General features: G+C 47.3%; 1 protein-coding gene and 1 long non-coding RNA gene across 3 annotated transcripts; one reads left to right on the plus strand and one right to left on the minus strand.

Moving 5' to 3' along the window:
- Positions 1-15,757: 15,757 nt before the first annotated feature.
- Positions 15,758-20,552, plus strand: LOC148669590 (C-type mannose receptor 2-like). Its single transcript, XM_088631006.1, has 5 exons — positions 15,758-15,766; positions 16,992-17,436; positions 17,898-18,248; positions 18,801-18,889; positions 20,200-20,552. Exons 1-5 carry the CDS (start codon positions 15,758-15,760, stop codon positions 20,365-20,367), a joined length of 1,062 nt encoding a protein of 353 aa, XP_088487132.1. The 3' UTR covers positions 20,368-20,552.
- A 1,545-nt stretch (positions 20,553-22,097) lies between these two features.
- On the minus strand, positions 22,098-26,954 carry LOC148669591 (uncharacterized). 2 transcript variants are annotated; one of them, XR_015936970.1, is made up of 4 exons: positions 26,669-26,954; positions 24,661-24,862; positions 23,895-24,165; positions 22,098-23,489 (listed from the first exon to the last, which is right to left on the minus strand). It is a non-coding gene; the product is annotated as an uncharacterized LOC148669591 (long non-coding RNA). The 2 variants fall into 2 exon arrangements; XR_015936969.1 differs by lacking the exon at positions 26,669-26,954 and having other exon boundaries at positions 24,661-24,960.
- Between the last annotated feature and the right edge of the window lie 409 nt (positions 26,955-27,363).

Below are 27,363 nucleotides of genomic sequence, written 5' to 3' on the forward strand. Positions count from 1 at the left end.
GAATGAGGTCTGGACTGTGCAGGAAGGTCACTGTGTATCCAGAGATGCTACAAAACAACAGGTTTCCAGCCCTGTGATTCACATTCACTCCTTTTCTTGGGGATCGAATGACAATTACTACAGTTTACTTATTATTGTGACAGAAGGAGCAGCTGGAACCAGAGCACCACAAACTTGGGATGCAGTGATTCAGTGTGAGCTGACAGCAATCTGATTGGTGAGAAAAGGACACACAGGCAGAACAGACTAATCCCTGAGCAGACCTCCACTACAGTCCCACCCCCACAGCCCAGTAAGATACACCCTGGTACTTATGATTGAAGATAAGAGGACAGTCAGACAGGCAGTGTGAAAACAGTCATTAAGGAGGGGGTCTCCTTTTATACCCCAGTTGTGCCCAGATGAGAGAATTTACAATTATTATCATCACCGCCGTCTACATCCCCCGATGTAGAGGTACTGTACTGCAATAAACAAATAGGAATCTGCAAATCCCGACGTTGTCACGATCATCATCCCTCCTCTAGAGGGTGCTCCTACCATTTTTTGTTGTGTTCCCAGCTTTATTTGCCCCAGCTATGTCCTTCCCCTTTTCCCTATTGAGCCTGGCATCTCCATAGTTCTAGGCTCAGCTTTGGAAGACCCTACCACCAGGCACAGAAGTGGCCCAAGGGCAAAGGCTTCACCACGGCCCCCTAACCTACTGAGTCCGTGGCTCGGAGTGCTTTATCCCATCAAACTTTTAATTATCGGTGTTCCTAGTTCCCTGTTCCAGAGTTCATCTTGGATGGATCTCCTGGCACTTGGACCTTGGACTGCGCCCTGATTTTCCCTATTGGACTTCCTTTGGACTCGTTCGTCTGCGCTCCCCCCATGCAGCAGTTCACTGCTGTCATTACCCCCAGTGTTTCTACCCGACCCGATCCTGCTGTGTCTTCCCTGATGTCCTCCTCAAGTCACTACCGGATTATACCATCTCGTATAGGGTCTTTAAACAACGCATTTTCACGGGAGTCAGAACCGGCTTCCCTGACAGACACAGCCTTTATCATCGTGGGTGACTTTAATCATACAAATCTCAACTCCGGTCTCCCGAAATACCATGTCACCTTCCTAATGAGAGGAGAAAACACCCTGGACCACGTTTACAATACGATTCAGAATGCTTACAAGGCCGTACCCCTCCCCCACTGTGGAAACTCAGACCACTTCACTCTGTTTCTCCTCCCGGCATACAGACAGCTGCACAGGCGAGTGAAACCAGCCTTCAGGATGGTGAGTCTGGCATGAAGGATCTGAATCAGTCCTGCAGGACTGTTTTTAATGCACTGACTGTGATGTGTTTAAAGTGACAGTCAGCCAGGATCAATCTAAAGAAGAGTATTGCAAAAACACACTCAAACGGGAATTAGAGGGACACTTCACCACTAATGGCCCACGGTGCATGTGGCAAGATATACAGGCCCTCGCAAACTACAAAAGGAAGAACATCTGTGCACCTGCGCATGATGCCTCCCTGCCTAACAAGCTCAACACCTTTCATGCTCAGTTTAAAGCGAGCAACACAGAACCAGTCAACAGAGCTGCAACCTCCGCAGCTGACCAGGTGCTCTCGCTGTCTGCAGATGAGGTGAGGAGATCTCTGCTAAAAGTGAACACACGCAAGGCTGCAGGATCTGACAGCATACCCAGTCACGTCCTCAGAGCCGGCACCAATCAACTGGCAGGTGTATTCACAAACATTTTCAACATGTCCCTGCCCCAAGCTGTAGTCGCCACTTGCTTCAAGACAACCACCATCATCTACTGCCCAGTGGCACTAACCCCTGTTATCATGAAGTGCTTTAAGAGGCTGGTCATGGGGCACATTGAGGACACAATTCCAGACACAGTGGACCTATTCCAATTTGCCTACCAGCCCACCAGATCCACAGATGATGCAATGTCCATTGCCATACACTCTGCTGATAAAAAGAACACATACGCAAAACTACTATTCATCGACTTCAGCTCAGCTTTTAACACTATCATTCTAGAGAAACTAGTCATGAAACTCAGTGCACTGGGTCTTGACACCACCCTCTGCAACTGGATTCTGGACTTCCTGACAGGCAGACCTCAGGCTGGCAGGCTTGGAAACCACACCTCCGGCACACTAACTCTGAACACTGGGGTCCCCCAGGGGTGTGTGCTTAGTCCATTGCTCTACTCCCTCTACACCCACGACTGTAAGGCCAAACAACACCAACTTCATCATCAAGATTGCCGATGACACCACAGTTGTAGGTCTGATCACAGACAATGATGAGAGGGCCTACAGGGAGGAGGTCAATCTCCTTACAATGTGGTGTGATGACAACAACCTCACCCTCAACGTCAGCAAAACCAAGGAGCTGATCGTTGATTTCAGGAAACTGCAAACCAGACATGCCCCTATCCACATCAATGGGACTGAAGTGGAAAGGATCAGTAACTTTAAATTCCTTGGCGTCCATATCACCGAGGAGCTCACATGGTCTCTCAACACCACCTGTCTGATCAAGAAAGCACAACAGCGCCTGTACATCGTAATACGGTTGAAGAAGGCTAAGATATGTCCCCAGATCCTCACTAGCTTTTACAGATGCACTACAGAAAGCACACTGACAGCCTGCATCACAGTGTGGTATGGCAACTGCAGTGCTGCTGACCGCAAAGCCCTACAGTGGGTGGTGAAAACTGCCCAGTCCATCACTGGGGTTGCCCTCCCATCTATCCAGGACATTTATGACAGATGGTGCTTGAGGAAAGCTCTAAGCATCATCAAAGACCCCACACACACCAGCTACAGACTTTATGATCTGCTATCATCTGGAAAACGGTACTGGAGCTTCGGGCCCGGACTACCAGACTCAAAGATAGTTTTTACCCCCGTACTATCAAACTATTAAACTCCCAGCCTCTCTCACTCTCACCTCACCTCTCACCTATGATCTGAACCTCACAGTGCCTTCTTTCTTACCAAAAACCCAAACACACATTGAAAATCTACCTCTACCATACATGTCAAAAGCTCACTCCCCATAATTTCTATCCCTTTATTTCATTCTGTTGATGCATATTTTTGTACATAACCTGTTACGCTTTTGTTGTTTTGCACATTGCCTGTTGTTGTTTTTTTTGCACATTGCCTGTTGTTGTTTTTTTTTGCACATTGCCTGTTGTTGTTTTTGCACATTGTCTGTTGCTGTTTTTGCACATTGCCTGTTGTTGTTTGTTGCACACTGCCTGTTGTCTCTGTCTTTCTTTTGTTATACAATTGTATTGTTGTGGTTGTTTTTTTTTCTTGTACTACTTATGTCCGAGAGCTATCTAAATAGCATTTTGTTATACCAGATACCTGTATATGAGTATAATGACAATAAACTTGAACTTGAACAATGCAACACAGTTTTTGCCCATTTCATCTCAGACACATTGCGCACACTACATGTTACTACCTAACCAAAGGCGTAAGAGTTATCGCTGGTATCTGTTGAGTTCCCCTTTATTAGGAGGTTTGTTAATACATGATAAAGCTGTCTTTGGTTTAAAGGGGGACTACAATGCTAGTTTCTGGCTTAGAGAGAATCAGCATTGACAACCACAGTGAAAGCAAAATGTACACAGTAACTTGGAAAATCTCCCATTTACATTCCAAAGCAGACTGAATCATCAGGTCTGCGCAGTGCCGTGTTCTGCGATTCAGAACAAGGCAACAAAACTCTTTTCTGGACACTCCACTCAGAGCTCTTCACAGGTCATGGGGATCCCACTACCGTCACCAGTGTGCAGCCCCCTGGATGATGCTCCAGTCTGCTCCAGCACACAGCAGCTTTCAGAGTGATGAAGCCAGTTCAGAGATGGGGATTATTAGGAGGCCATGATTGGTAAGGGCCAATGGGAAATTTGGCCAGGACACCGAGATTACACCCCTACTCTTCTCGAGAAATGCCCTGGGATTTTTAATGAGCACAGAGAGTCAGGACCTTGGTTTTATGTTTCTTCGGAAGGATGCCACCTGTTTACAGTATAGTGTCCTCGTCGCTATACTGGGGCATTAGGACCCACATGGACCGCAGGGTGAGCGCCCCCTGCTGGCCCCACTAACACCTCTTCCAGCAGCAACCTTAGTTTTTCCCAGGAGGTCTCCCATCCAGGTACTGACCAGGCTCACACCTGCTGAGCTCCAGTGGGGCTGCCAGTGGTGAGCTACAGAGTGATATGGCTGCTGGCATAATACTTAATGATCCTTTGATAATTCAGTATCAGAATTAATCCCATAGTTGCCAAGCGATGATCTGCTCCCTACAAATGTCAAATGAAAACCCCCGTCTTCCTTCTTTCAGGTTAGCTTTCAAACAGACTAAGGTCCTGGAGCCCCCGTGAGTATTCAAATCCTCATATTTCTCATGTTGGGTCTGACTGCCTTGCTGTTAACATGGTCAAACTGAAGCGTTTCTTTTTTTACTAGATGTTTTCGACAGGCCTTAAATGTAATAAATTTGATAAGTGAAGGAAATGTATTTACACTTTCTGTTGGCTTTGCCTGGAAATAAAGACAACGCGTCTGAGCTGCTGCCCTCTGCTGGCTGGTCTGTGTCATAACACTGTCACCCCCAGGGTTTCAATCCCTGCAATCATAAGTAAAAATAAGGCGCCAGCCGGAATTGGGGTCTCCAGAGTTCTGATCGCCTCTCTTGTGTCCCAGGAGGAGAGACGTGCTGACCATCACCCCCTGGCTGGCTCCCATCGTCTAAGATGGGACCTTTGACCCCTTGATCATCGACAGGATCTACAAGCCCCTCAATGTCACCATAGCAACCACAATCTTCACGGTTGGCAAGTAAGACATGTTTATCACAAAGAGTACTTAACAAAAATATATCTTCTCTATCCGTGCCTTCTTTTAGAATGTGCTCTCCTACACTCTGGGAGGAGGCACTGTTCCAGATCCCCTGTATCAAGACTAAAAGAGCATTAACTTTCTTTCTAACTAAAAGCACTCTATTGTTGAACACTAAAATAAAAAGAGGCAGGCCTCTTATTACTACTGTTGTTTTTAGACTCTTTACAAGCTAATTGTTTGATTCAAATCTAATGCCAGCAGCCATATCACTTTGCAGCTCACCACTGGCAGCCCCCACTGGAGCTCAGCAGGTGTGAGCCTGGTCAGTACCCGGAGGGGAGACTCCTGGGAAAGCTGAGGCTGCTGCTGGGAGAGATGTTAGTGGGGCCAGCGGGGGGCGCTCAAACTGCGGTCTGTGTGGGCCCTAATGCCCCAGTATAGTGATGGGGACACTGGACTGTAAACAGGTGCTTTGGATGAGATGTAAAACCGAGGTCCTGACTCTCTGTGGTCTTTAAAAATCCTAGGGTGTTTCTCGAAAAGAGTAGGGGTGTAACCCCGGTGTCCTGGCCAAATTTCCCATTGGCCCTTACCAATCATGCCCTCCTAATAATCCCCATCAATGAACTGGCTTCATCACTCTGCTCTCCTCCCCACTGAGAGCTGGTGTGTGGGGAGCATTCTGGCGCACTATGGCTGCTGTTACATCATCCAGGTGGGGGCTGCACATTGGTGGTGAAGTGGGATTCCCCATTACTGTGAAGAGTTATGGAGTGTCCAGAAAAGCACTATATAAGTGTAAGCAATTATTATTATTATTAATGGTACTGGAGTTCTGATTGAGCAGTGCAATTGAATGTTTTGTATTATGTTATTGCAGTGTTCTTGTACCGCATTATTATTGTCGAAAATGTTATGTGTTCATGAGCTTTTGATGTGCAAGACAAGTTCCCTCAAGGGCAAAAGAGGTCGATCCAATTTACTTCTGGATTCCTGGCTGAGGGGTAGACCATTTTAGCAAATCACAAACTCAAGCTGGCAGATTTAACTGGCTATGGGGGGGGCTAAACTCTTGATGTTGATTTTTTAATACATTTCACTTCATATAGGCCAGCTTTTGAAAATGCCTGGAAAAAGGAGTCGGCAGAAAAAATCTTTAGCAGGGCTGAAATTTAGGATCCGCTATTGAAAAGGCCCTGGAAAGGGAAAATATGTCTTCCGAGGGGTAGAGAAAAAAGAGTGGAGTGTCCAGGCAAGCAGAGGGAATATGGCAGGGAATATATACCCCCCCCCCCCACTCCACCCAACTGTCAACAGCAGCCGGTTCAACCTTACAGCATCACACACACGTTTTAATCTCATTCCATCCTTCCATTTTCCGACCCCTTTATCCGATTCAGGGTCGAAAAACCAGGGATATCTCCTGGAATGGACATGCGTTCTGTGCAAGGAGAGACATGTGGGCCGCGTAATTTGTCACTATATTTTGTCATACAGTTCAAGAGCTTTTTAAATAAACTCCCTATTTGCAATATAACACAAGGTCCTGGTGACAGTTTCTGTTTATGGGATCTGCAGTGATCTCCTGCATATTTGCAAGATGCTGATATAGGCTGCACATGCACTCTTAAAACAAAGGGGAGCTGCACGGCTATTTTTATAGTTTTGGGTTAGAGAGAATCGCCATTGATGAGCGCACTTCAAACCACAATAAAAGTAAAATGTACACAGTAACTTGTAAAACCTCCAATTTGCATCACAAAATAGATTCAGTGAGGCAACAAGACTTGGGCTGAGGTGAAGCGGCCTTTATTACACTGTAAACAAGCAGGCTTGCCGATAAATGTCTTTTGATCTAACAGAAATATTGCTGTCAACCTCCAGGCTGTTGTGCTGATACGTGGAGCTTACTTGTTAACTCTGCATGCAGGTCGTGTTTTCTGCAGTGAAATGTCTGCTGCACCACCTGCGCTTGTTCACTCGTCCATCGCATTACATCCGTCATCACAGTGATCTCGTGAGCAGGAAGGGCTACATCACAACATGCTTTTTGTGGGAACTCTTGCCCTCGCCTGTGGAGAGACGAGGGATTTGCAACAACACAGTGCTTTACGGCACTTCACAAAGCTTATGATTTTGTGCTTAATTCAGACTTTTTCCAATTTTTCTAAATTGTCCATGGATTTATTTTGTTACTGGGGCTTAATCACTGGTATGAGAAATTGGGACTGCCGGACCCACATGAAGACACATCACAATTGTTGAAACGTTTCTACATTTTCTTGTGCTTGTGTTGGTACATGTAAGACAATAGGGGGTTTGGGGGTAACGCCTAAAACGGTGGCGGGGGCAGCTGATTGGCCCCCCCCCCAAATCTGGCTACATCCCCCAACTGTGTTAACTTTCTCCGTGCTTTGGAGAATCTTCCCTCGTAGTTTTCAGAGTTTTCGGTGCTCAAAAAAAGGCTCAGGCTCACAGCCTGTGAGTGTAAGGCGTTTGCAGCTCTCTTGAAGACTGATTCCAGTGCCGATCTGTACTATAAGATGGCAACCGGGGATTGTGCTATCGCACCAGAAGTAACGCGTCGCATAATGACAACGTAATGTACGTGATCAAGAAAGGAACAATTTCAGGGGAACCCAAGATTTTTTTATCGCCAATAACTTATTTTTAAGAAATCGCACTTTTCTTGGGTGGGCTTAGTCTTTTACGCTCAGGACAAGCTGATCTAACCCTGTGGTGATCACGGGACAAGCAGGACATGAAACGCCACTTCACTGCCGTGATTTGCAAAGTAAATAGCAGGGTTTATGGCCACGATCCTGCACCTTCAACCTAGGTTGTTAAGAGTTTTTGCATGCTGGTACTAAATGTCATTACAAAAGGGGACCCACTGAGGTTGAAGCTGTTTTTGAAAAAGACGAGTATTTGCTGGCTAAACAAGACACTTGCAGACACATGGGAAGTGGTACTGAAGTAAATAGATTAGAATATATATGGGAAAAGCTGCCAGCAGAGATGAAACTATGTTGTGTTAAGATTGTATCGCACAGTAGGAGTAGGAGGATCTCATTTAGAATAGTGCATATAATGTTGGTGCCTCTTCTTCTCAGTTTAGGGTAGTTTCCACTTGTGGTTGGAGTTTCATGGTTCATTCCGAAGAAATCAGATGGGTTGACTTTGATCTATGTTCAAGACTCAAGAGATTCTGTCAGTGTAGAACACTACCCTTCAGACTAAAGATACTCAGCTCCTTCAGACCTGTCAGTGTGGGACATTCCCTTCAGACTAAAGACTTCTTTCAGCCTGTCAGTGTACCTTTGATGGACAGGGTGCCAGTCCGTCAAAGGATGCTAACCACTATACCAGAACTGTGCCACTTCTGAACAGTGTAAACTAATTTTCTGAAATAATCTGCTGAAACTTTGTTGCGCCACCTTCTTTGTTGACAGTGTTTTGTCTTTGTCGTATTGGTTTTGCTGGACCTTGGCCGTAAAAAAACAAATTTATCCCCCCACCCCAATAGATATAAATCCAAACCTGATTTGCCAGGGATTAAAATTTAAATGAGCCCAAAGTAAAGCAGAGAGACTGATTTGTCTAGGCACCTGGCACGGGTGGGGGGAGGAGTCCGATTTGAATATTGTCCCTGCAGAGAATCAATTAGATAGGGCCTAGCTAAGCCCAAATGGTTTCCATGGGGACCGCAGCTAGGTGATCAGAGGGCTGTACAGGCCTGGTAACAGTCCGCGTCTACGCAGACGTCGGAGACACTCCCCAAATCCAGAGGGGAGAAGAAGGGTGAGTGGTGACTAAATTAGAGGGGAAAAAAATATCGAGGAGCAAATTTTCAGAAAAAGTGCAAAGTTTCAGAAACGCTGTGTAATGAGTGACCTATTAGGAAATCCCGATGTTACTGTTTCGAGGTGTGGAGGAAGATTTTGAGGATTATAGGGAAATTTCAGGACATTTTAAAGATTATCAATGTCCAAACCTGCGAGAAATGTAAGCTTGGTTCGTTTGAGAGTCTGGGAACTTTTAAGCGGGTAGGTTTTTTTTTTAAGTACCAAGCGAACCGACAGGGCTCAAAAAGAGCGTTTATTTCACTGTAAGCCCGCAATGTGACCTGTTTTGAAGAGGGAGTGGTTGGTTGCTTTATTGGAGTAAGTGGCGACTCCAAAGCCAGGCTCTGCCTTAAGTGAAACTGTACAGGTCAAGCGATGTTGACCCAGGGAGAACCTGATGAGAAAGATGAAAAGTCCCGCGGCTGGCAGAGGAATCCTACTCTGTTGGGCCCCTGAGCAAGACCCTGAACCCCAGCTGCTCCAGGGGTGTCGTATAAATGGCTGACCCTGCGCTCTGACCCCCAGCTTCTCTCTCCCTGCCTGTGTGTCTCATGGAGAGCAAGCTGGGGTCTGTGAAAAGACAAATTCCTAATGCAAGAAATTGAATATGGCTAATAAAAGTGATCTGATCTTACCAATTCAGGGCCACAGGACCTATTCTGGCAAGCAAAGGGCACTATGCGGGCTACACTCTGGACAGGACGCCACTCCATCACAGGTCTTGGTAAATTGATCATGTATTATGTCTTTATTATGTATGTGTTGTGTTTGTCCGGCAAAGTCAAGTTCCCATCTGGGCCACTAAAGGCTGGAACCTAATTGGAAACTACATCTAAATGAAAATCGAAGAAATCTGAAAGGAGCTCTTAAGTGTTTCTCTGATTGCAGATTCGCCGACCCACAGTGATGGCTAAGAAGATATGCCTCACCTTAATCGTCTCAGGTTAGTGAGTCCTTTTTTCATTTGTGTGGACTAACCCCGAACCTCTGTTTGGAAAGATGATGTTGCTTTACTGCAGAGTATTCAAGTTCAAGTTCAAGTTCATTGTCACTATACTCATATACAGGTATATGGTATAATGAAATGCTATTTAGCGAGCTCTCAGACGATACGTAGTACAAAAAAACAACAAATCAATTGTATAATAAAAGAAAGACAGAGACAACAGGCAGTGTGCAAAAACAACAACAGGCAGTGTGCAAAACAACAAAAGGTAACAGGTAATGTGCAAAACAACATCAGATGTGCAGAACAGAATGAAATAAAAGGATAGAAATGATGGGGAGTGAGCTTTTTGACATGTAAGGTAGAGATAGATTTCAATGTGTGTTTGAGTTTTAGGTAAGAAAGAAGGCACTGTGAGGTTCAGATCATAGGTGAGAGGTGAGGAGAGAGTGAGAGAGGCTGGGAGTTTAATAGTTTGATAGTGCGGGGGTAAAAACTGTTTCTGAGTCTGGTAGCCTGGGGCCGAATGCTCCGGTACAGTTTTCCAGATGGGAGAGGGTCATACAGTCTGTAGCTGGGGTCTGTGGGGGTCTTTGATGATGCTTAGAGCATTCCTCAAGCACCGTCTGTCATAAATGTCCTGGATAGATGGGAGGGCAACCCCAGTATGTGAACAGAACTGTGTCACCAGCTCTCTGTAACTATCTGAAACACAACGAAGGTTACTTATCGACAGATACTTTATTGATCCCGTGAGGGGAAATTGCAGTGCGACAGCAGCACAGTCATCACAGCAACAGTGTAACGAAATGATACAACAATCCAATCAGTCCAGTCAGTGAGAAGTGCGCTAAGAAGAGTCGCTCACAGTCCAGAATATACAAAGAGCAAGCCGGAACAGTACACAAAAAAGTTGTATTGCACAATATAAATATATTGTCCCTGACATGTATTGTACAAAAAACAGTTGTAAACGGGGAAAAAAAAAACAGAGGGAAGCAGAGAGTTTACTGTTTAGTCCAAAACCAGGTCAGTGTCAGTGCTGCTCCTGCCCAGACACACAGTGGATGAGTGGTACAGTCTGATGGCAGAAGGCACGAATGACCACCTGTAGCACCCCCTGTCCCACCGCGGGTGGATCAGCCTGTCGCTGAATGTGCTCTTCATTCTCCCAAGCATGTCTTAGAGGGAAAGATGGGAGATGTCCATGATGGCCTGTAAGGTTTTTCCTGGGGCACACGATTGACCTTTTTGGAGTTCTCCAGTAAAGAGGCAAAGAAATATGTGTGCAGCTTCATTCAAATACACCGTTTGCTCCAGCCTTCTTATTAATTTTATTTAGAATTGGTCACAAATTTATATAGTGTCATAGGGAAAAAAAAAAACAGTGAACGGTTATAGACAATTTGCCAAGGTTAATTTATGGCTGGTTTTAAAAAAATGATTATATACAGTATATGTATTGTAATCTCCTCATGTGGGCTTTTTCTCTCCTTTCCAATATGGACCGGCAGAGATGGAAGATGAAAAGACCTCTGAACTTCGGTGTTGAAAGGGCTGGCGCTTACAGTCTGTCCCAATACAGTCAGTCCAGGGGTCTGTGTCCCCGGTCCAGTTAGTCCAGGCGGTCTGTGACCTCTGGTCCAGTCAGTCAAGGAGGTCCGTGACCCTGGTCCAATTAGTCCAGGGATCTGTGACTCTGTTCCAGTTAGTCTAGGAGTCTGTGTCTCTGGTCCAGTTAGTCCAGGGGTCTGTGACTCTGGTCCAGTCAGTGCAGGGCTCTCTGATCCTGACCCAGGGAGAGCTCAGGTCTAGTAAATCTTACAGGTCACCCTGAATCGCCGGTTTTATTGATGTTTGCTCCCAATGATCCCTCAGTTACTTTATTGAACAGACCGCCTGTTTAATCGATCATAGTCCAGGCGATCCAGGCCTTTATTAATTGATCAAAGCACTGTTATTTACTCCTGGTCCTGGAGTGTGACGGGTAAATTTATGAGTGAGAGCCTTATAACAGTGACAATCGAGTCTAATTGCATTTAGAGTGTATTCAAACCATTAAGAGTCCAGGAAAGGACATCAATATGCCCTTTGATTATTTGCAGGCTCCCTTTAAAACCCACCGGGAAAGGTTCAAGATGTTTCTAAATCTGGAGGTCTCAGTCCTGGCTCAAATCCAGGTATTAAGAGCCTAGGATGGAATAAAGATTAAAAGATACAAAAGCCCTCCAGGCTCAAAAATCAAATCAAATCAAATCAAAGTTTATTTATCAGATGCACAACAAAATAGCATGCAGCAGCAGTAGTTGCTGGCAATGAATTGTCTTTTTCTGCGAGCTCACAAAAATCACAAGAATCACAGAAATCACAAAAACACAAAAATCACAAAATTGGGGTTACATTTTTTTCAAATGGAATAAAACTCAATATGAGTAGAGCTGCTATGTGTCCATGGTGTATGCAATATATACAAGTAGTGCGGTTATGCTGAATACAGTGAAAACTGTGTGTCCATGTAGCCATTACAGGTGATTTGCTAAGGGAGCTGCAGGTTGGCTATTAAGCAGTCTAAAGTCTCAATAGTGAATAACAGTCTTATAGTCTCAAAAGTGAATATCAGAGCTCTAGGGCCAGGATTGGCCCTTCATTCCATGTTATCTTCATATTTCCACAGCCTTTCCTTTACTTATGTCCTTTGTGAGGAGACTGTTCAAGACTTTTTCTGTTGGGGACACAGTCTCTTTCTGCAGGATCAAGATGGCTAAAGTCTCATAAGCACTTGGCTCACCAATGACTGGAGTGGTTGCACCCTGGATTCAGTTCTGCTGTCTGCTGTCTGGAGTTGGTATGTGCCTCCAGTTCATGTGTGTTTCTTATAGGTTTGCCCCGGTTTCCTCCCATAGTCCAAAGCCATGCTGGTGGGTTAATTGGCTTCTGGGAAAATTGGCCCTGGTGTGAGTGTGGGCATATCTGTGCCCTGCAATAGGCTGGTGTCCCTGTGTTAACATAGTCATTCATCTGTCCTGCCTTGTGCCTGTGGCTTATGGCTCGCTCACATTGTTTCGAGGATGCAAATGACGCATCAGCATAAACACCTCAGTCTTTTCCCCGAGTATCCTCCCTGAGTTTTGCATAGAAAGTTTGTTTTTCCTGCCGGCACGCCAGAACCCCACACTTAGACATGATCTGTCAGGTGTTTTTGGTTTAAATCATTTGAATTTCATTTGCTGCCCGCTTCTCGGCCTCCGCTAATCCCGCTGTATCACCTGCGATCGTCTGCAGTCTGGATCTGAGCAAAGTACAGAAATGACCAGGGGGCCGATTGCTCATCAAAGAACCTGTGGCCACCAGCCTACCAACTCTGAGGTTGTACCTCCTTAGATAGATAGATACTTTATTGATCCCGTGAGGGAAAGTGCAGCGCAACAGCAGCTTTACACAGACAACACAGCCACAGTGTAACGAATGATACAATAATAATAAAAATAATAATACAATACATACAATACAATCAGTACAGTGAGGGGTGCACTAAAAGAGTTACTCACAGTCCGGACACACAAAGAACAAACTAGAACAGAACAGTACGCAGAAAAATCGTAGCACACATATGAAAATAAATATAGATATAAATATAAATGTATTGCACGGGTCCCTGGCATATATTGCACAAAAAACGGTTGTAAACGGGAAAAGAAAAGAAGAGGACAGATGTAGCAGTAGATGTGTAGATGCGTTCAGTCCAGAAACAGGTCACTGTCAATGTTGCCTCTGCCCAGACGCAAGGTGGATGCGTTGTACAGTCTTATGGCAGAAGGCAAGAATGACCTCCTGTAGCGCTCCCTGTGGCACCGTGGATGAATCAGTCTATTGCTGAACATGCTCTTCATTTCTACAAGCCTGTCATAGAGGGGATGGGAGATGTTGTCCATGATGGCCTCTAGTTTGGACACCATTCTCCTCTCAGCTACTACCTCCAAGGGGTCCAGGTCAGACCCAATGACAGAGCTTGCTCTCCTGATGAGCTTGTTCTGCCTTTTAGAATCCACAGCTCTAATCCCAGGGCCCAAGCATACCACTGCGTAGAAAATGGCGCTCGCCACCACCGACTGATAGAACAAATGTAGCATCTTACTACATACATTGAAGGACCTGAGCCTCCTCAAGAAGTAAAGCCGGCTCTGTCCCTTCTTATAGATGGCCTCGATGTTCTTAGACCATTCCAGTCTATCGTCGATGTGCACTCCCAGGTACTTGTACGAGTCCACCATCTCCACGCCACTCCCATGGATGTAGATAGGAGTAGGTTTGACCTTTTTCCTCCTGAAATCTACCACCAGTTCCTTTGTCTTTGTTACATTTAGTTCCAAGTGGTTCAACCTGAAGTTCAAAGTCCGAAGTATAGAGAGTGAAGAGGAATGGAGAAAGAACTGTCCCTTGAGGTGCCCCTGTGTTACTCACCACCTGTTCAGACACACAGTTCTGAAGTATCACAGACTGTGGTCTGCCTGTCAGGTAGTCAGTGATCCACGAGGTCATGGAGGCATCGACTTGCATATCCTCCAGCTTCCTCCTTAGAAGTAAGGGCTGGATGGTATTGAAGGCACTGGAGAAGTCTAAAAACATGATCCTTACAGTGTTGCCAGCCCTGTCCAGGTGTGAGTAGGCCCTTTGCAGCATGTAGATGATCGCATCCCCCACACCAACACTGGGCTGGTAGGTAAACTGTAGGGTGTCCAGTGATGAGCTTACCAAGGGGTCTCAGGTGGGATAAGACCAACCTCTCCAGTGTCTTCATGACGTGAGAAGTCAGTTCAACTGGTCTGTAGTTGTTGAGGACAGAGGGGCGCTCCTCTTTGGTACCGGGACCAGGCATGTCTTCCAGAGCACCGGGACACTCTCCAAGCGCAGGGTCAGGTTGAATAGTCGCTGGAGCACTCCGCTCAGCTGATCAACACAGGCCCTCAGAACTCTGGGACAGATGTTATCTGGCCCTGTGGCCTTACCCTGGTGCAGCCTCTTCAGCTCCTTCTTCACCTGGTCAGCTGTGATGGTCAGCCTGGCCTGGGGGATGGTGCTCATAGGGCTTTCAGTGCTGCAGGTGTTAATGGCGGAGGTGTTGGAGTGGCAGCTGTGGGGGATGGGTGGGTGAGTAGCTGTCGGGGGTTGTAGCTGTAGGCGGCCATGTTTGTGGGGGGATGGAGGAGGTGTTGGGCAGTCGCAGCTGTGAAGGGTTAGGGAGCGTGTGGCTGTGGGGGGATGGGTGTTGAGCCACAGAGGACCCTGGATCAAACCTGTTAAAGAACTGGTTCAACTCGTTGGCCATCTCCAGGTTCCCCTCTGTTGCACCCCCAGCCTGTTTGAAGCCAGTGATCTCTCTCATGCTGATCCATACATCCCTTACCCTATTCCTTTGCAGCTTGTCCTCTGCCTTCCTCCTGTAGGCGTCCTTGCTCTCTCTTAACTTCTGCTTTAGCTCCCTCTGTACACGCTTTACCTCTTCCTTATCCCCCCTCCTAAAGGCTCTCTTCTTGTCATTCAGAAGAGCCTTCAAGTCGCTGGTGATCCAGGGTTTGTTATTGGAAAAGCAGTGTACGTCTTTGGTGGGGATGGTGTTGTCTACGGAGAAGTTAATGTAGTCAGTGACACAGTCCACCATGCTGTCTGTCGTCCCCATGTGGTTCGCACAGCACATCCCAGTCGGTGGCCTCCAAAGCACCACGTAGATCCTCCATAGCCTCTTGAGACCATCTCCTCACAGTCCTCATGGTTGCAGGTTGACGCTGGACAATAGGCGTGTATAGTGGTGTAAGCAAGACAAGGTTGTGATCTGATCTGCCAAGGGGGGGAAGGGCTGTGGAACTATATGCATCCTTAGCATTGGCATATAATAAGTCCAGTTTTTTGTTTTCTCTGGTCGGGCACTTAACAAATTGGTGGAAAGTAGGCAAAGTGGTGGAAATAGATACGTGGTTAAAGTCCCCTGAAATAGCTATAAAAGCGCTAGGGTGCTTTGTTTGTAGACTGGCTGTGACTGTGTTTATGACGTCACACGCTACCTCTGCGTTTGCCGTAGGTGGAATGTAAACAACAACAAAGATGGCGCATGTAAACTCCCGCGGTGTCCGGGTTACAGACGCACTCCTTAAAATGAGTATGTCCACCATCTGTTGTTGACAAGCACCGCGAGCCCCCCTCCTTTCCTCTTACCACTCTCGGTGTTTCTGTCCGCCCGCACCGTCTGAAAGCCGCCGATGGTAACGTTCGAGTCCGGAATAAGTTCCTGCAGCCACGTCTCGGTGAAACACATGATACTGCATTCACGATACTCCCTCTGGCTTCTCACCAATGCTCCCAGTTCGTCCATCTTGTTCACTAAGGACCGCACATTTCCCATGATGATCGAAGGAAGGTAGGGTTTAAATCTCCTTCTCTTCGCATTTTGCGTCGCACCTGCCCCACAGCCTCGGCTTCTCCTCCTCAGCTCCTCCGGTACCAATGGCTTCTCTCCAGTGAGTAGAGCCGGACGCGCTAGCGCGATCAGCTGGTCATGCGTGTAGACAATGCCTCTGTAGCTATCGGCATTGCAACCCGATAGAAACAGAGGTCCGAGTATCAGAAAAAACAAGAAAAAGCATGTCAGCTTTCTAGTATCCATCATGTTGTGATCGCAAATCTAGTTGCCGGCAAAGGTATCAAGAAAAAACACTAACACACTAGCATTAACTAACTGAAAGAAACAAAAAGACAACAAAAAGACACAGACCTGCTGTAGCAGGCTGCCACTAACACGGCGCCATCTTAGACTGATTATCATCTGGTCTTGTTGATGCCGTTGCTTTTTGCCAATTAATCGTTCCGCCTGACTTTGATATCAGCGGTGCTCTTGATTATATGATATTCCATCCTCCCACCTGTTCCACCTCATGCAGTTCAGGGTGGTGGGACAGCCAGAGCTTATTCCAGTAAACAGCAGGCACAAGGAGTGGTACTCCATCACACTGGCACTAACTCTCCCAGACGTCAGTGAACATACCAGCATGCCTTTCGACTGGGGAGCAGACTGGAGCACCCTAGAGGAAACCCAGCGTGAGCACAGTGTCGAATATACAAACCAGACCAGAAGCAGAGCTGAACCTAGCGTCCCAACGCTGAGAAACTGCAGTCCTAAAGCCCCTGTGCCACTTCACAGTGCATTGGCAGACCCATTTGAAATCCTCCCCCAGGGAAGACAAAACCACTCAAAACGACAGCCACAAATGTCGGGTTGAGAAGTGCCGGGCCATTCCCCGACCGGATTTGCTTCTCCGACGCTTTGGCACGTCGTGCGCAGGCTTGGCCAGGCATCGCGAGCTGGTCACCCCTGCTCCTAAGCCTCAACCCTGCCTCCTGTGTTTCAGGCCTCTGGGGGTTGGTCTCACCTCACCGCTACCACTTCGTGAGCAAGCGCAGGACGTGGGCGGGGGCTCGGGCGTACTGCAGGGGCCAGTACACGGACATGGCTACCGTGAGTGGGCCAGCCGACCTGGAGCAGCTCCTTGCCACCACCGAGCCGGTCACGGGCTGCGCCTGGACCGGCCTGTACTATGTCTGGGACCTGTGGCAGTGGTCCCTCGGGGGGGGCTACCTCTACGGCGTGGGGAGGTCTGCTTTTACCAGCTGGCGTGCGGGAGAACCAAACAACTACGGCGGCAAGGAGAACTGCGTGGCGATGGTCGGCGGCGGGTTGTGGGCAGATCGCCCTTGCAGTTTCACGAGCTATTCCGTTTGCTATCAAGGTAAATGGCCCCTGAGTCTTTTACGGCCTTTTACGGTCTTTCTCACGCGACTACTGCATGTGAAGGTGGTGGAGGGAGGGGGGGGCTTGGGAGTACGAGTAATTCCTCCTTATGAAATTCCCCATTGTTCTCGGAATTGAATCCTTTGAGTGGCTCTTGGGCTGATGGGATGGCGGCACCGGGGCCCTGGGTTCAAATCCTGGGGTGGCGAGGTGGAGTTTGCATGTTCTCCCCTTGTGCGTGGGGGTTTCCTCCAGGTGCTCCAGTGTCCTCCCACAGTCCAAAGACGCTCTGGTGAGTGAATTGGCTGCTGGGAATGTTTGGCCCTGGTGTGACTGTATGCGGTGCTTGTGCGTCCGTGCAGTGGACTGGCGTCCCATCCAGGTGGTATCCTGCCTGTTGCTTGCCGAGGCTGCTCCGCGACCCTCAACCCGACTACTGACTGGGGTTCACTTCTTCAGGGGGGGAAGGCGCAGCCGATCAATACTTCCTGGTGGCTGAGGCCAAGAACTGGACAGAAGCCCTGACGTTTTGCAGAGAACATTACACCGACCTGACCCGGGTGAGGAGCCAGAGCGAGAATGAGTTAGTAAGAGTTACGGCCGGAGGCAGGGAGGTCTGGATCGGACTGTTCACCGAGCCCTGGAAGTGGTCCGATGGGGACGTCTCCACTTTCCGCCCCTGGCAGGTGGGCGAGCCCAACAATTATGGCGGCATCGAGAGCTGTGGCGCCGTGAATCTTCAGGGGAGTGCGAGAGGCTCCTGGAATGACTATAATTGCAACACCACCTACGCTTTCTTCTGCTACAGTGGTAAGTTATCGCGGTGCCACTTCGACAGCCTTATGGGGGTAACCTTGCGGGGAACGTCGCCTTCACTTTGCTAGTCCACGACCGCTTGTCCAGTTCGCACTTGTGGTGGCCCAGAGTCGGTCCCAGGGTGCACTGGGTGCAGTGGTTAGCATTGCTGCCTCGTAGTGCCTGAGCTCTGGGTTCAGTATCTGGGCTGTTGTCTGCATGGAGTTTGAATGTTCTCCTTGTCTTTGCGTGGGTTTTCTCCTGCAGTACAAAGACATGCTGGTAGGTTTTGAATCGGCTCCTGGGAAAATGAGCTGTGGTGTGTGCCCTGTGACGGACTGGCATTACTGCCAGGGTTAACCCTGCCTTGCACCTGTTGCTTGCTGGGATAGACTCTGGAGCCACCTTCAGAGCACCAGTCTTTTGTAATATTGTAAGTGATGTTTTGACGTCCTTGACCATATAACTGTCCCTCAGACCAGGCAGGGTGAATCACTTAATGCTACTTCAGAATGGGGTTTGCCTCTTTTTTTGTCTTCTATGCTGTTTTCATCCTTTCCTCCACAGGGAAGAGAGTGGTGCTGAGAGTAAGGATATTAATGGACTCGGAAGTGAATCCTAATGACCCAGATGTTAAAGAATGGCTTCTGGTCCAGGTATAGGAAATCGACTACTAGATTGTGTCAGTGTGCATAGGTGGCTTGCGATATTCCAGGCTCCTCGTAAAGAAGAAACTAAGCAAATCATACTGTTGGAGCTGCAGTAGACAAAAAAGATCATCCAGTCAATGCTATGCATAATGAGCCACACATTGCTTTGTTATACAGAAATCAGAAATACACTCAATCATAATGGTTGTCACACATTGCACGCAGTGGGTTCCTACCAATATGAATCATTATTGGGGATTTTCTTTGGTTAAAAAGCAGCATTTTAGGAATTCAGGAAACAATCAGATGAATATAAAGGGATAGTGTACTTATTATTGTAGTGTTACCTCACCTGGCTGGGGAAATCATTTGTGAAGAATGAGCCAGGGAGGCAGTTGCAAGGGTCAAGATAGGATGGAGGGAGGGGAGCAAGAGAAGATTAGCGCAGAGCTGTGGACAGACTGGGAGTATTTATAAACTGGGGAGTGGAAGTGATTAATAAACACAATACAAAACAAACAGAAGAAATTACTATTATCTTCCTTTTGGCATTTTGAATTAAGGGAGCATATGAATAGGCCCAAAAGTGCAGGGTAGAGTTATAGAGTTAATAAGGGCTTTAAACTAGAATATAAGAGAGAGAATACTGGAGATCATAGTTGCAGTTATATTGAAGCGCTGACCTTTCCCTTGCTGGCTTTGTTTATTTTATCATGCCTGCTCACGTTGGATTGCTCAAAGACCCTTCCGAGTAACCACAGCAACCGACGTGGCCACCTGTCAGTCACCTGGTTGCCGTGACAGTGCAATTGGGTGGAAGATCAGTTCCACCTGCTCACAGTCAGCCCTCCACTCGCTCAGTGTTAGGGAGTTCAGGCTTGAGCCTTGGTGTTCCTTAGTCAAGTTTTCCTTGATTCTTTGACCCCATTTCCCTCGACCTTGCTCTTGGATTGCCCTTGTGTTTGCTCCTTGGCGTCGAAGATTTCTCGCCTCGACCTCGTCTCTTAGCTGCTTCGCTTGGGTATCTATCGGCTCCGGGCTTTGCTTGCTTTCGACGTCACCTATCTGGCTGCCTCCCTGCTTCGTTCTGCAACTTTGAATCCCACTACGTCCCACGTTTTCCAGAGCGCTCACTCCAGCTGCCACCTCCCACTACAGACCACTATCACCCACCACAGGCGCTGTCTGCTGCTGCTTCCCTGTTTCGCCCGGCGATCGCGTCCTCCCTGCCGCGACAAGACCGCGGCTCTCGTTCAGGAAGACGTACCGGGCCCTGATTTCTGACCCGGGCTGCTGTGGTACTGTCCCCTCCACAGGTGACGAGAGAGCTGTCCAGGCACACCGAGCTGGGCAACACCAGCCTGCGCTGGGGCCAGGAGGACAATGGCGTGGTGTTCTCGAAAGACAAGGAGGAAGATGGTGAGATGCTTAAGCAGCACAGCCTTGGCGACGCGCATTCTGAACGCCAGGAACTTCATCGGTGATGTCTTTGCTCCACAGGGCAGTGCCACCCTATGGGAGACTGAGTGTCGGAGGATCAGTCTGCACAGGATTCCTCTGTGAAACACTGGCGACTGGCCACTGGCGACAGACCGACGTCTAAGAATAATGCAAGCTTCAAATACCGTAGCATTTATATTAAGGTTCAATATATATGGATATAGTATAATATTTTCTCTATGAGTGGTTCTCTGTTTAAACATCAAGGTCTGGTCTCAGTACAGTGAAAATGCATTGAGAGTTGTTTAATGAATATATATATATATTATCACATTTAAATGTAGTAGTAGTATTCAGGTCCAAGGAAATACTTTTTGAGAATTGTTTGCTTAGGCAATCACTGGTGTATTTTTCCTCTCACATATGTTTGGAAGGGAACATTCGATCAGCCTTACTGGGCAACTTGACTTTCTGACCAGCTGCTGAAAAGTTGGATTTCAAAAGTTTTAAGGAGAATAAAAATGGTTGGTTAGTTGATGGTTGATGACATTGAAACCACAGATCAGAACAGGTGGACTTACAGTAAGTGGAATATGATTAAACGTCAGATTTTCAATTTTGACAGCTTAGAGACTAACAATAGACTAAACAGATTATGAACATCTATTCTACACAGGGGGACATAGTGGGATCTTTGTAAATTATTCCATGTATTATAAGTACATGTGTACAGAACAAACACTGAGCTCTAATAAGCTGAATTGTCTATTGGTATCATTAACTTTTCATATGTTCTTAAGTAATTTGATTTGTTATAAATAATAATAATTGCTTACACTTATATAGCACTTTTGTCGACTCTCCACTCAGCTCTTTACAGGTTAATGGGGATCCCCTCCACCCCCTTGTGAGCAGGGTGACAGTTGATCCACTGTGAGAGCGGAGGGAGTGTCTCCTTCTACTGCACGGACACCGGAATTCAGGGATTAAGCCGCACTTCCTTAGTGACCGTTGCTATGCACGACTTTCGTTTTTTTTTATTGCAACAGCAAAAATTTATACCGTACAAACAAGAGTACATATAACATATAACACCAATAACACCGTCAGGGGCTACATACTGTAATACAATTGCACTTGACCAAAAAAAAGACTAAACAAGGTAAAAAAAAGATAAGGTCCACACAACTCTCACATTCTTACATTTAGAAATACTGTATTGTAGATAACGCCCTCATGCCTATTTTAAACTTTTCAAACATGTGTCTCAGACCATTTCATTTAATCAATATAAGAAAGTGTAGTATTAATGATTTAAAAGGAACATACTTCAAGGAACTTCTTGAAGGAGACATACTGTATATATCTGTGCATACTCAGGGTTATAGTGCTACTTAATCACGCTGGAATGTATGGAATAAATAGTGGATTATAGTGACCATGCAGCTTGGTGTCGGTCACCAGAGTAATTAAACATAGCAGTAATTGCCTTTGCTCCTAACAAGGCTGTCAAGAAAGGATCGAGGCTGTCAGGGTTGTATAAATCTTGAATATACCTGCTCAATATCTGGAACTGCAGTCAACTTTCATGAGCGTAAGACATCATCCAAACTAGGTACTGTGTAATCATCGTGGTCGTAGCTCCTCTGTCATCCAATGGAAGCACAAGGCACCCGCGTTCAAGTCTTTTGTGAGATCATGTGCATGCATCCAGGATGGATAGTGGTGTACCCTGCTAGTCCAATAAGGGACACACACACACGGAAGAATATGCAGACTCCACCGCGACAGCACTCTGGGTCTGGAATTGAACCCGGGGCCTCTGCAGTACGAGGCAGCCAAGCAAAACCACTGAGCCACAGAGCTGTCCCCCAGGTACTCCATATATATCAAATAAGGAGTCTCAGAGGCTCCTTAACACAATTCTAGCTCCTTAACCTGAAGCACTGGACAATAATGAGACAGGCCAATTTCTATTAAATAAAATAAAAAGCAAACTCGAACTAAATCTCTTCCTACAAAGTGGATGTCCAAAAGCAAACAGAGTTTTAAAAAATGCATCACCATCTAGGACTACAACACCATGCTTTGACACCCCCAGGGTGGTAGAAACATTCACCACATAATTACTCTGTAATCAGACTTCCTGCGGTTTCAATGTGAAATATACATCTTTCAGCTCAAACGTGTTCTTGCTCTGTGGTGTTGTCATTGGAAGCTTATTAATATTCGTGTCCAGCATTCATGTTCCATGCGCCTGAAGTGTGTTGCCATCTTAAACAGCTTAATAATAAAAATTAATAATAATCCCTTACATTTATATAGTGCTTTTCTGGACACTCCACTCAAAGCACTTTACAGGTTAATGGGGATCCCCTCCAGCCCCACCTGGATGATGCTCCAGTCCGCTCAGCACACAGCAGCTCTCAGTGGGAAGGAGAGCAGAGGGATGAAGCCAGTTCAGAGATGGGGATAATTAGGAGGCTGTGACTGGTAAAGACCAGGGGGGGATTAGACCAGGACACTGGGGAAACACCCCTACTCTTTTCGAGAAACACCCTGGGATTGTTGATGACCACAGAGAGTCAGGACCTCGGTTTTACGTCTCATCCGAAGGACGGCGCCTGTTTACAGTCTAGTGTCCCCATCACTATACTGGGGCATTAGGACCCACACAGACTGCAGGGTGAGCGCCCCCCTGCTGGCCACACTAACACCTCTCCCAGCAGTACCTCAGCTTTCCCAGGAGGTCTCCCATCCAAGTACTGACCAGTTGCGAGTTGCAGGGTGATATGGCTACTGGCTATCCAGCCTGCGTACTTTAAAAATCTTAAAATCTTTTTTAAAAATCTGCGGCCGGCAGAGGAATCCTACTCCTTTGGGCCCCTGAGCAAGGCCCTTAACCCCAACTGCTCCAGGGGTGCTGTACAATGGCTGACCCTGCACTCTGACCCCCAGCTTCTCTCCCTGTCTGTGTGTCTCATGGAGAGCAAGCTGGGGTCTGTGAAAAGACTTTGTGAAGACAGTGGTAAAAATGGCACACAGCACAGCTTCTTCTGGTGCAAGATGACTACAGCCCCTGCTGCCATCACACACAGAAGTGCCAGAATCACCCTGACATGCAGTCTGGAATCCAGGTGGTTAGAGTTCAGACATGCGGCATAATCTGTTATAGAGACAAGAAAAGTTTCAGACGTTACCTGCTGCATAACAAAAATAATGTGACTCTGTTATCACCCTAGTGTGTGATACAGTATAATACACACTGATCTGCTCCAGACTCACCTGTGTGTGATACAGTATAATACACACTGATCTGCTCCTGTATCACCCCTGTATGTGATACAGTATAATACACACTGATCTGCTCCAGACTCACCCCAGTGTGTGATACAGTATAATACACACTGATCTGCTCCAGACTCACCCGTGTGTGATATAGTATAATACACACTGATCTGCTCCTGTATCACCCCTGTATGTGATACAGTATAATACACACTGATCTGCTCCAGACTCACCCCCGTGTGTGATATAGTATAACACACACTGATCTGCTCCAGACACTTACCCCAGCTCAGCGTGACGCTGTGGTTGGAGCTGTGATGAGTGACAGTACAGCTGTATTCCTCGATCTTACTCTCTCAGATCTCCACACTCTTCCTCAGCTGTCTCCATTGGGTCTGAGCCCACTGGACCACACGTCCTCTCCCTCGGTCTCTCCAGGCCTGGACAAACTGACCTCTATGACTCTAGGACTGAAGCCCCAGTGACCAGACAGGACAGGGAACAGCTCTGTGTGTTTCCCAGATGCTCGGAAGAGACAAACACCTGAGGAGAGACTGAGAGGGAGACCAGAAGCAATGTTAACACACTGAGAATTAGTGTGGACACTGTGCAAGGTGAGGCAACATCGCTGCACAGACAAAATATTGTGTGGCTCCTTTCTGCAAACCTTTACAACCAAAACATGTCAGTATTAGACAATTATACAAATCAAACACATTTTCTCTTTGTCTGTTCCTCAGGCTAAGAAAGGAGATCACAGTAGAACTGGAGCACTGCAGACACGTCCTATTCACACAGGATCACACAAGCTTCACATTCACACAGACACAGACACACACTCACACACGAGCCAATTTCCCATAAGCCAATTTACCCACCAGCAAGTGGGAGGAAACCCACACAAACATGAGGTGAACATGCAAACTCCACACAGACAGCACCCCAGAAACTGCACTGTGCCACCCACTCCTCTGCACATGGGGGAACTTCTTGTGTAGAGCTTCTAGGTGCATTTGTCTCATATTGTATCTGATATCTCTCTGTCTCACCTTTGTGTGGTTTTTGTGTTTCTTTCTGTACTGCAGGAATCTCTTCAGTGTTTCCATACAGTCAGTCTCCAGGAAGAATCTGGTATACTGGTTTTTAATCTTGTTCTGGTTCCAGTCCCTTTGAGTGCCCTCTGCCTCCAGGGAACTTGCTCTCCAGGTCATGTTGTCCACCTCAAAGGACAGGAAGTCTTGTCCATTGAAGCTGTAGTGATCAAACAGAGCCACACTCCCATCATCCTCCAGTCTACAGCCTTGCCACCTCTGGAGCGCATCTGGAGAGAGAGACCGAGGACACTGACACAGACAGAGAGACCAGGGACAGTGACACACACAGAGAAACCAAGGACAGTGACACACACACACAGAGACTGGGGACAGTGACACACATAGAGAGACCGGGGACACTGACACACACAAAGAGACCGGGGACAGTGACATCCATTTTCTAACAGCTGTATCCAGTCCAGGGTCACAGGGGGGAGCTGGAGTCTATCCCAGCAAGCAACAGGCACAAGGCAGGGTTCACCCTGGACAGGACACCAGTCCATCACAGGACACACACACACACACCCTGGACAGGACACCAGTCCATCACAGGACACACACACTCACACACCCTGGACAGGACACCAGTCCATCACAGGACACACACACTCACACACCCTGGACAGGACACCAGTCCATCACAGGACACACACACACACACTCACACACACACCCTGGACAGGACCCCAGTCCATCACAGGACACACACACACACACACACACACACACACACACACACACACACACACACACACACACCCTGGACAGGACACCAGTCCATCACAGGACACACACACTCACACACCCTGGACAGGACACCAGTCCATCACAGGACACACACATACACACACCCTGGACAGGGCACCAGTCCATCACAGGACACACACACACCCTGGACGGGGCACCAGTCCATCACAGGACACACACATACACACACACACACCCTGGACAGGGCACCAGTCCATCACAGGACACACACATACACACACACACACCCTGGACAGGACACCAGTCCATCACAGGACACACACATACACACACACACACCCTGGACAGGGCACCAGTCCATCACAGGACACACACATACACACACACACACCCTGGACAGGGCACCAGTCCATCACAGGACACACACACACCCTGGACGGAGCACCAGTCCATCACAGGACACACACATATACACACACACCAAGAAGTCAATTAACCCCCCAGCCTGTCTCTGGACTGGGAGGAAACTGGAGCACCAGGAGGAAACCCCCACAAACACAGTTCAGAACTCCACACAGACAGCACCCCAGGTTCTGAACTGATCCCAGGGCAGGAAAAACAACCACTGAGCCTCCCCCAGACATCTATACCTTTTATTTGTACGGAAAGTATTATATATAGAGACATGTAAATATCACTTCTCGAACCTGTTGTTTCCAGCTTCCTGTAAAGTCGTTTGGAAAGTTATTTATTTCTGATACGAAGTAGGAGTGAAACTCCGAAGTAATGAAGACAGAAGTCGGTTCAACGACAAAAGGAGTCAGGCGCCTCTGAAGTCCGCCTACGCGTCAGAAACTGGTGCGCGTTTATGCCCTGGGCCGTTGTCATTGTTTTATTCGGTTATGCAGTTTAAAATATTTTTAAGTTAAAGAGAGCTCTCTACTTCCGTCTCTGAACAGGTTTACGATGATGATACACGCGTTTCCTTGTTCTCTGACTGGCCATGCGGCGGCCATGTGACGAGGAAACGGGAGAGAGCAGGACGAAAATGAAAGAGAGAGAGAGACGGTGGAAATGTGACAGTTAAAATAAACTGCCAGAAGAGAATAACCGTCTCCGTCCCGTCCCTCTCCCTGCAGGCGGAGTGTTTAGTCACCGCCGACCTCTCGTACCCTACAGCAGTTAGTGAACAGGGCACTAGGTACTACTGAGCTTCCGTCCGGACTAAACCCGGAGAGGACGGCGGTTCACTCACCCGTGGGGCAGCCCGGACCCAGATTCCCGTCTCGGGTTTGACAGCCCGTCTCCTGCGGAGCCGGAGCGGACTGGCGACGCGTACACCGGCCAGGCAGCAGTTTAATCGGAGGTTGTAATCGTGGGGGGGGGAATTTAACATTACGAGAGTTTCTTCTGTTACATTTTTTTTCTGTTAGGGAAATTCATATTACAGGATAATGTAAATTTACTATGTAAGACGTTTAAAGGTCGAGGAGAGGTTGGGAAAGCCCCTGAAACCCAGCGCTGGAAACGTTGTCCGTCTCCACTAGGTATAGAATGCACTCTTTACACGTCATTCACAGGCGTCACGTTACTCGGGCAACGGAGGTACGCTTATCCTCGGTGGGCAAGTTGATGTAATTCAGTAAAGCTGGAAAAGATACTCAGACACGTTAATTTATCACCTGCATATATTAACAAAGTTATTTTAGATGGACTTGCAGAACTATACTGTAGCTGCGTCGGCATGCGTAGGCTGCAAAGGAACAAGTAAAAGGTTATTCCATGCCTTCTTCAGTTGTTAGAAAGACAGGGCAGTATGCAAAGATAATTTTCTTTTTATCTTTGCTTACTGCAGTTTATCTTTGATGACAACATCAAAGACATTAAGGAATTCTTACAGCTAACAGCTCCACATCAACTTCCTTTTATAACTAACCTCATCAGATCTCT

Source organism: Lepisosteus platostomus, chromosome 5 (assembly GCF_059453375.1).
Source record: "Lepisosteus platostomus isolate fLepPlt1 chromosome 5, fLepPlt1.hap1, whole genome shotgun sequence".
Taxonomy (NCBI): domain Eukaryota; kingdom Metazoa; phylum Chordata; class Actinopteri; order Semionotiformes; family Lepisosteidae; genus Lepisosteus; species Lepisosteus platostomus.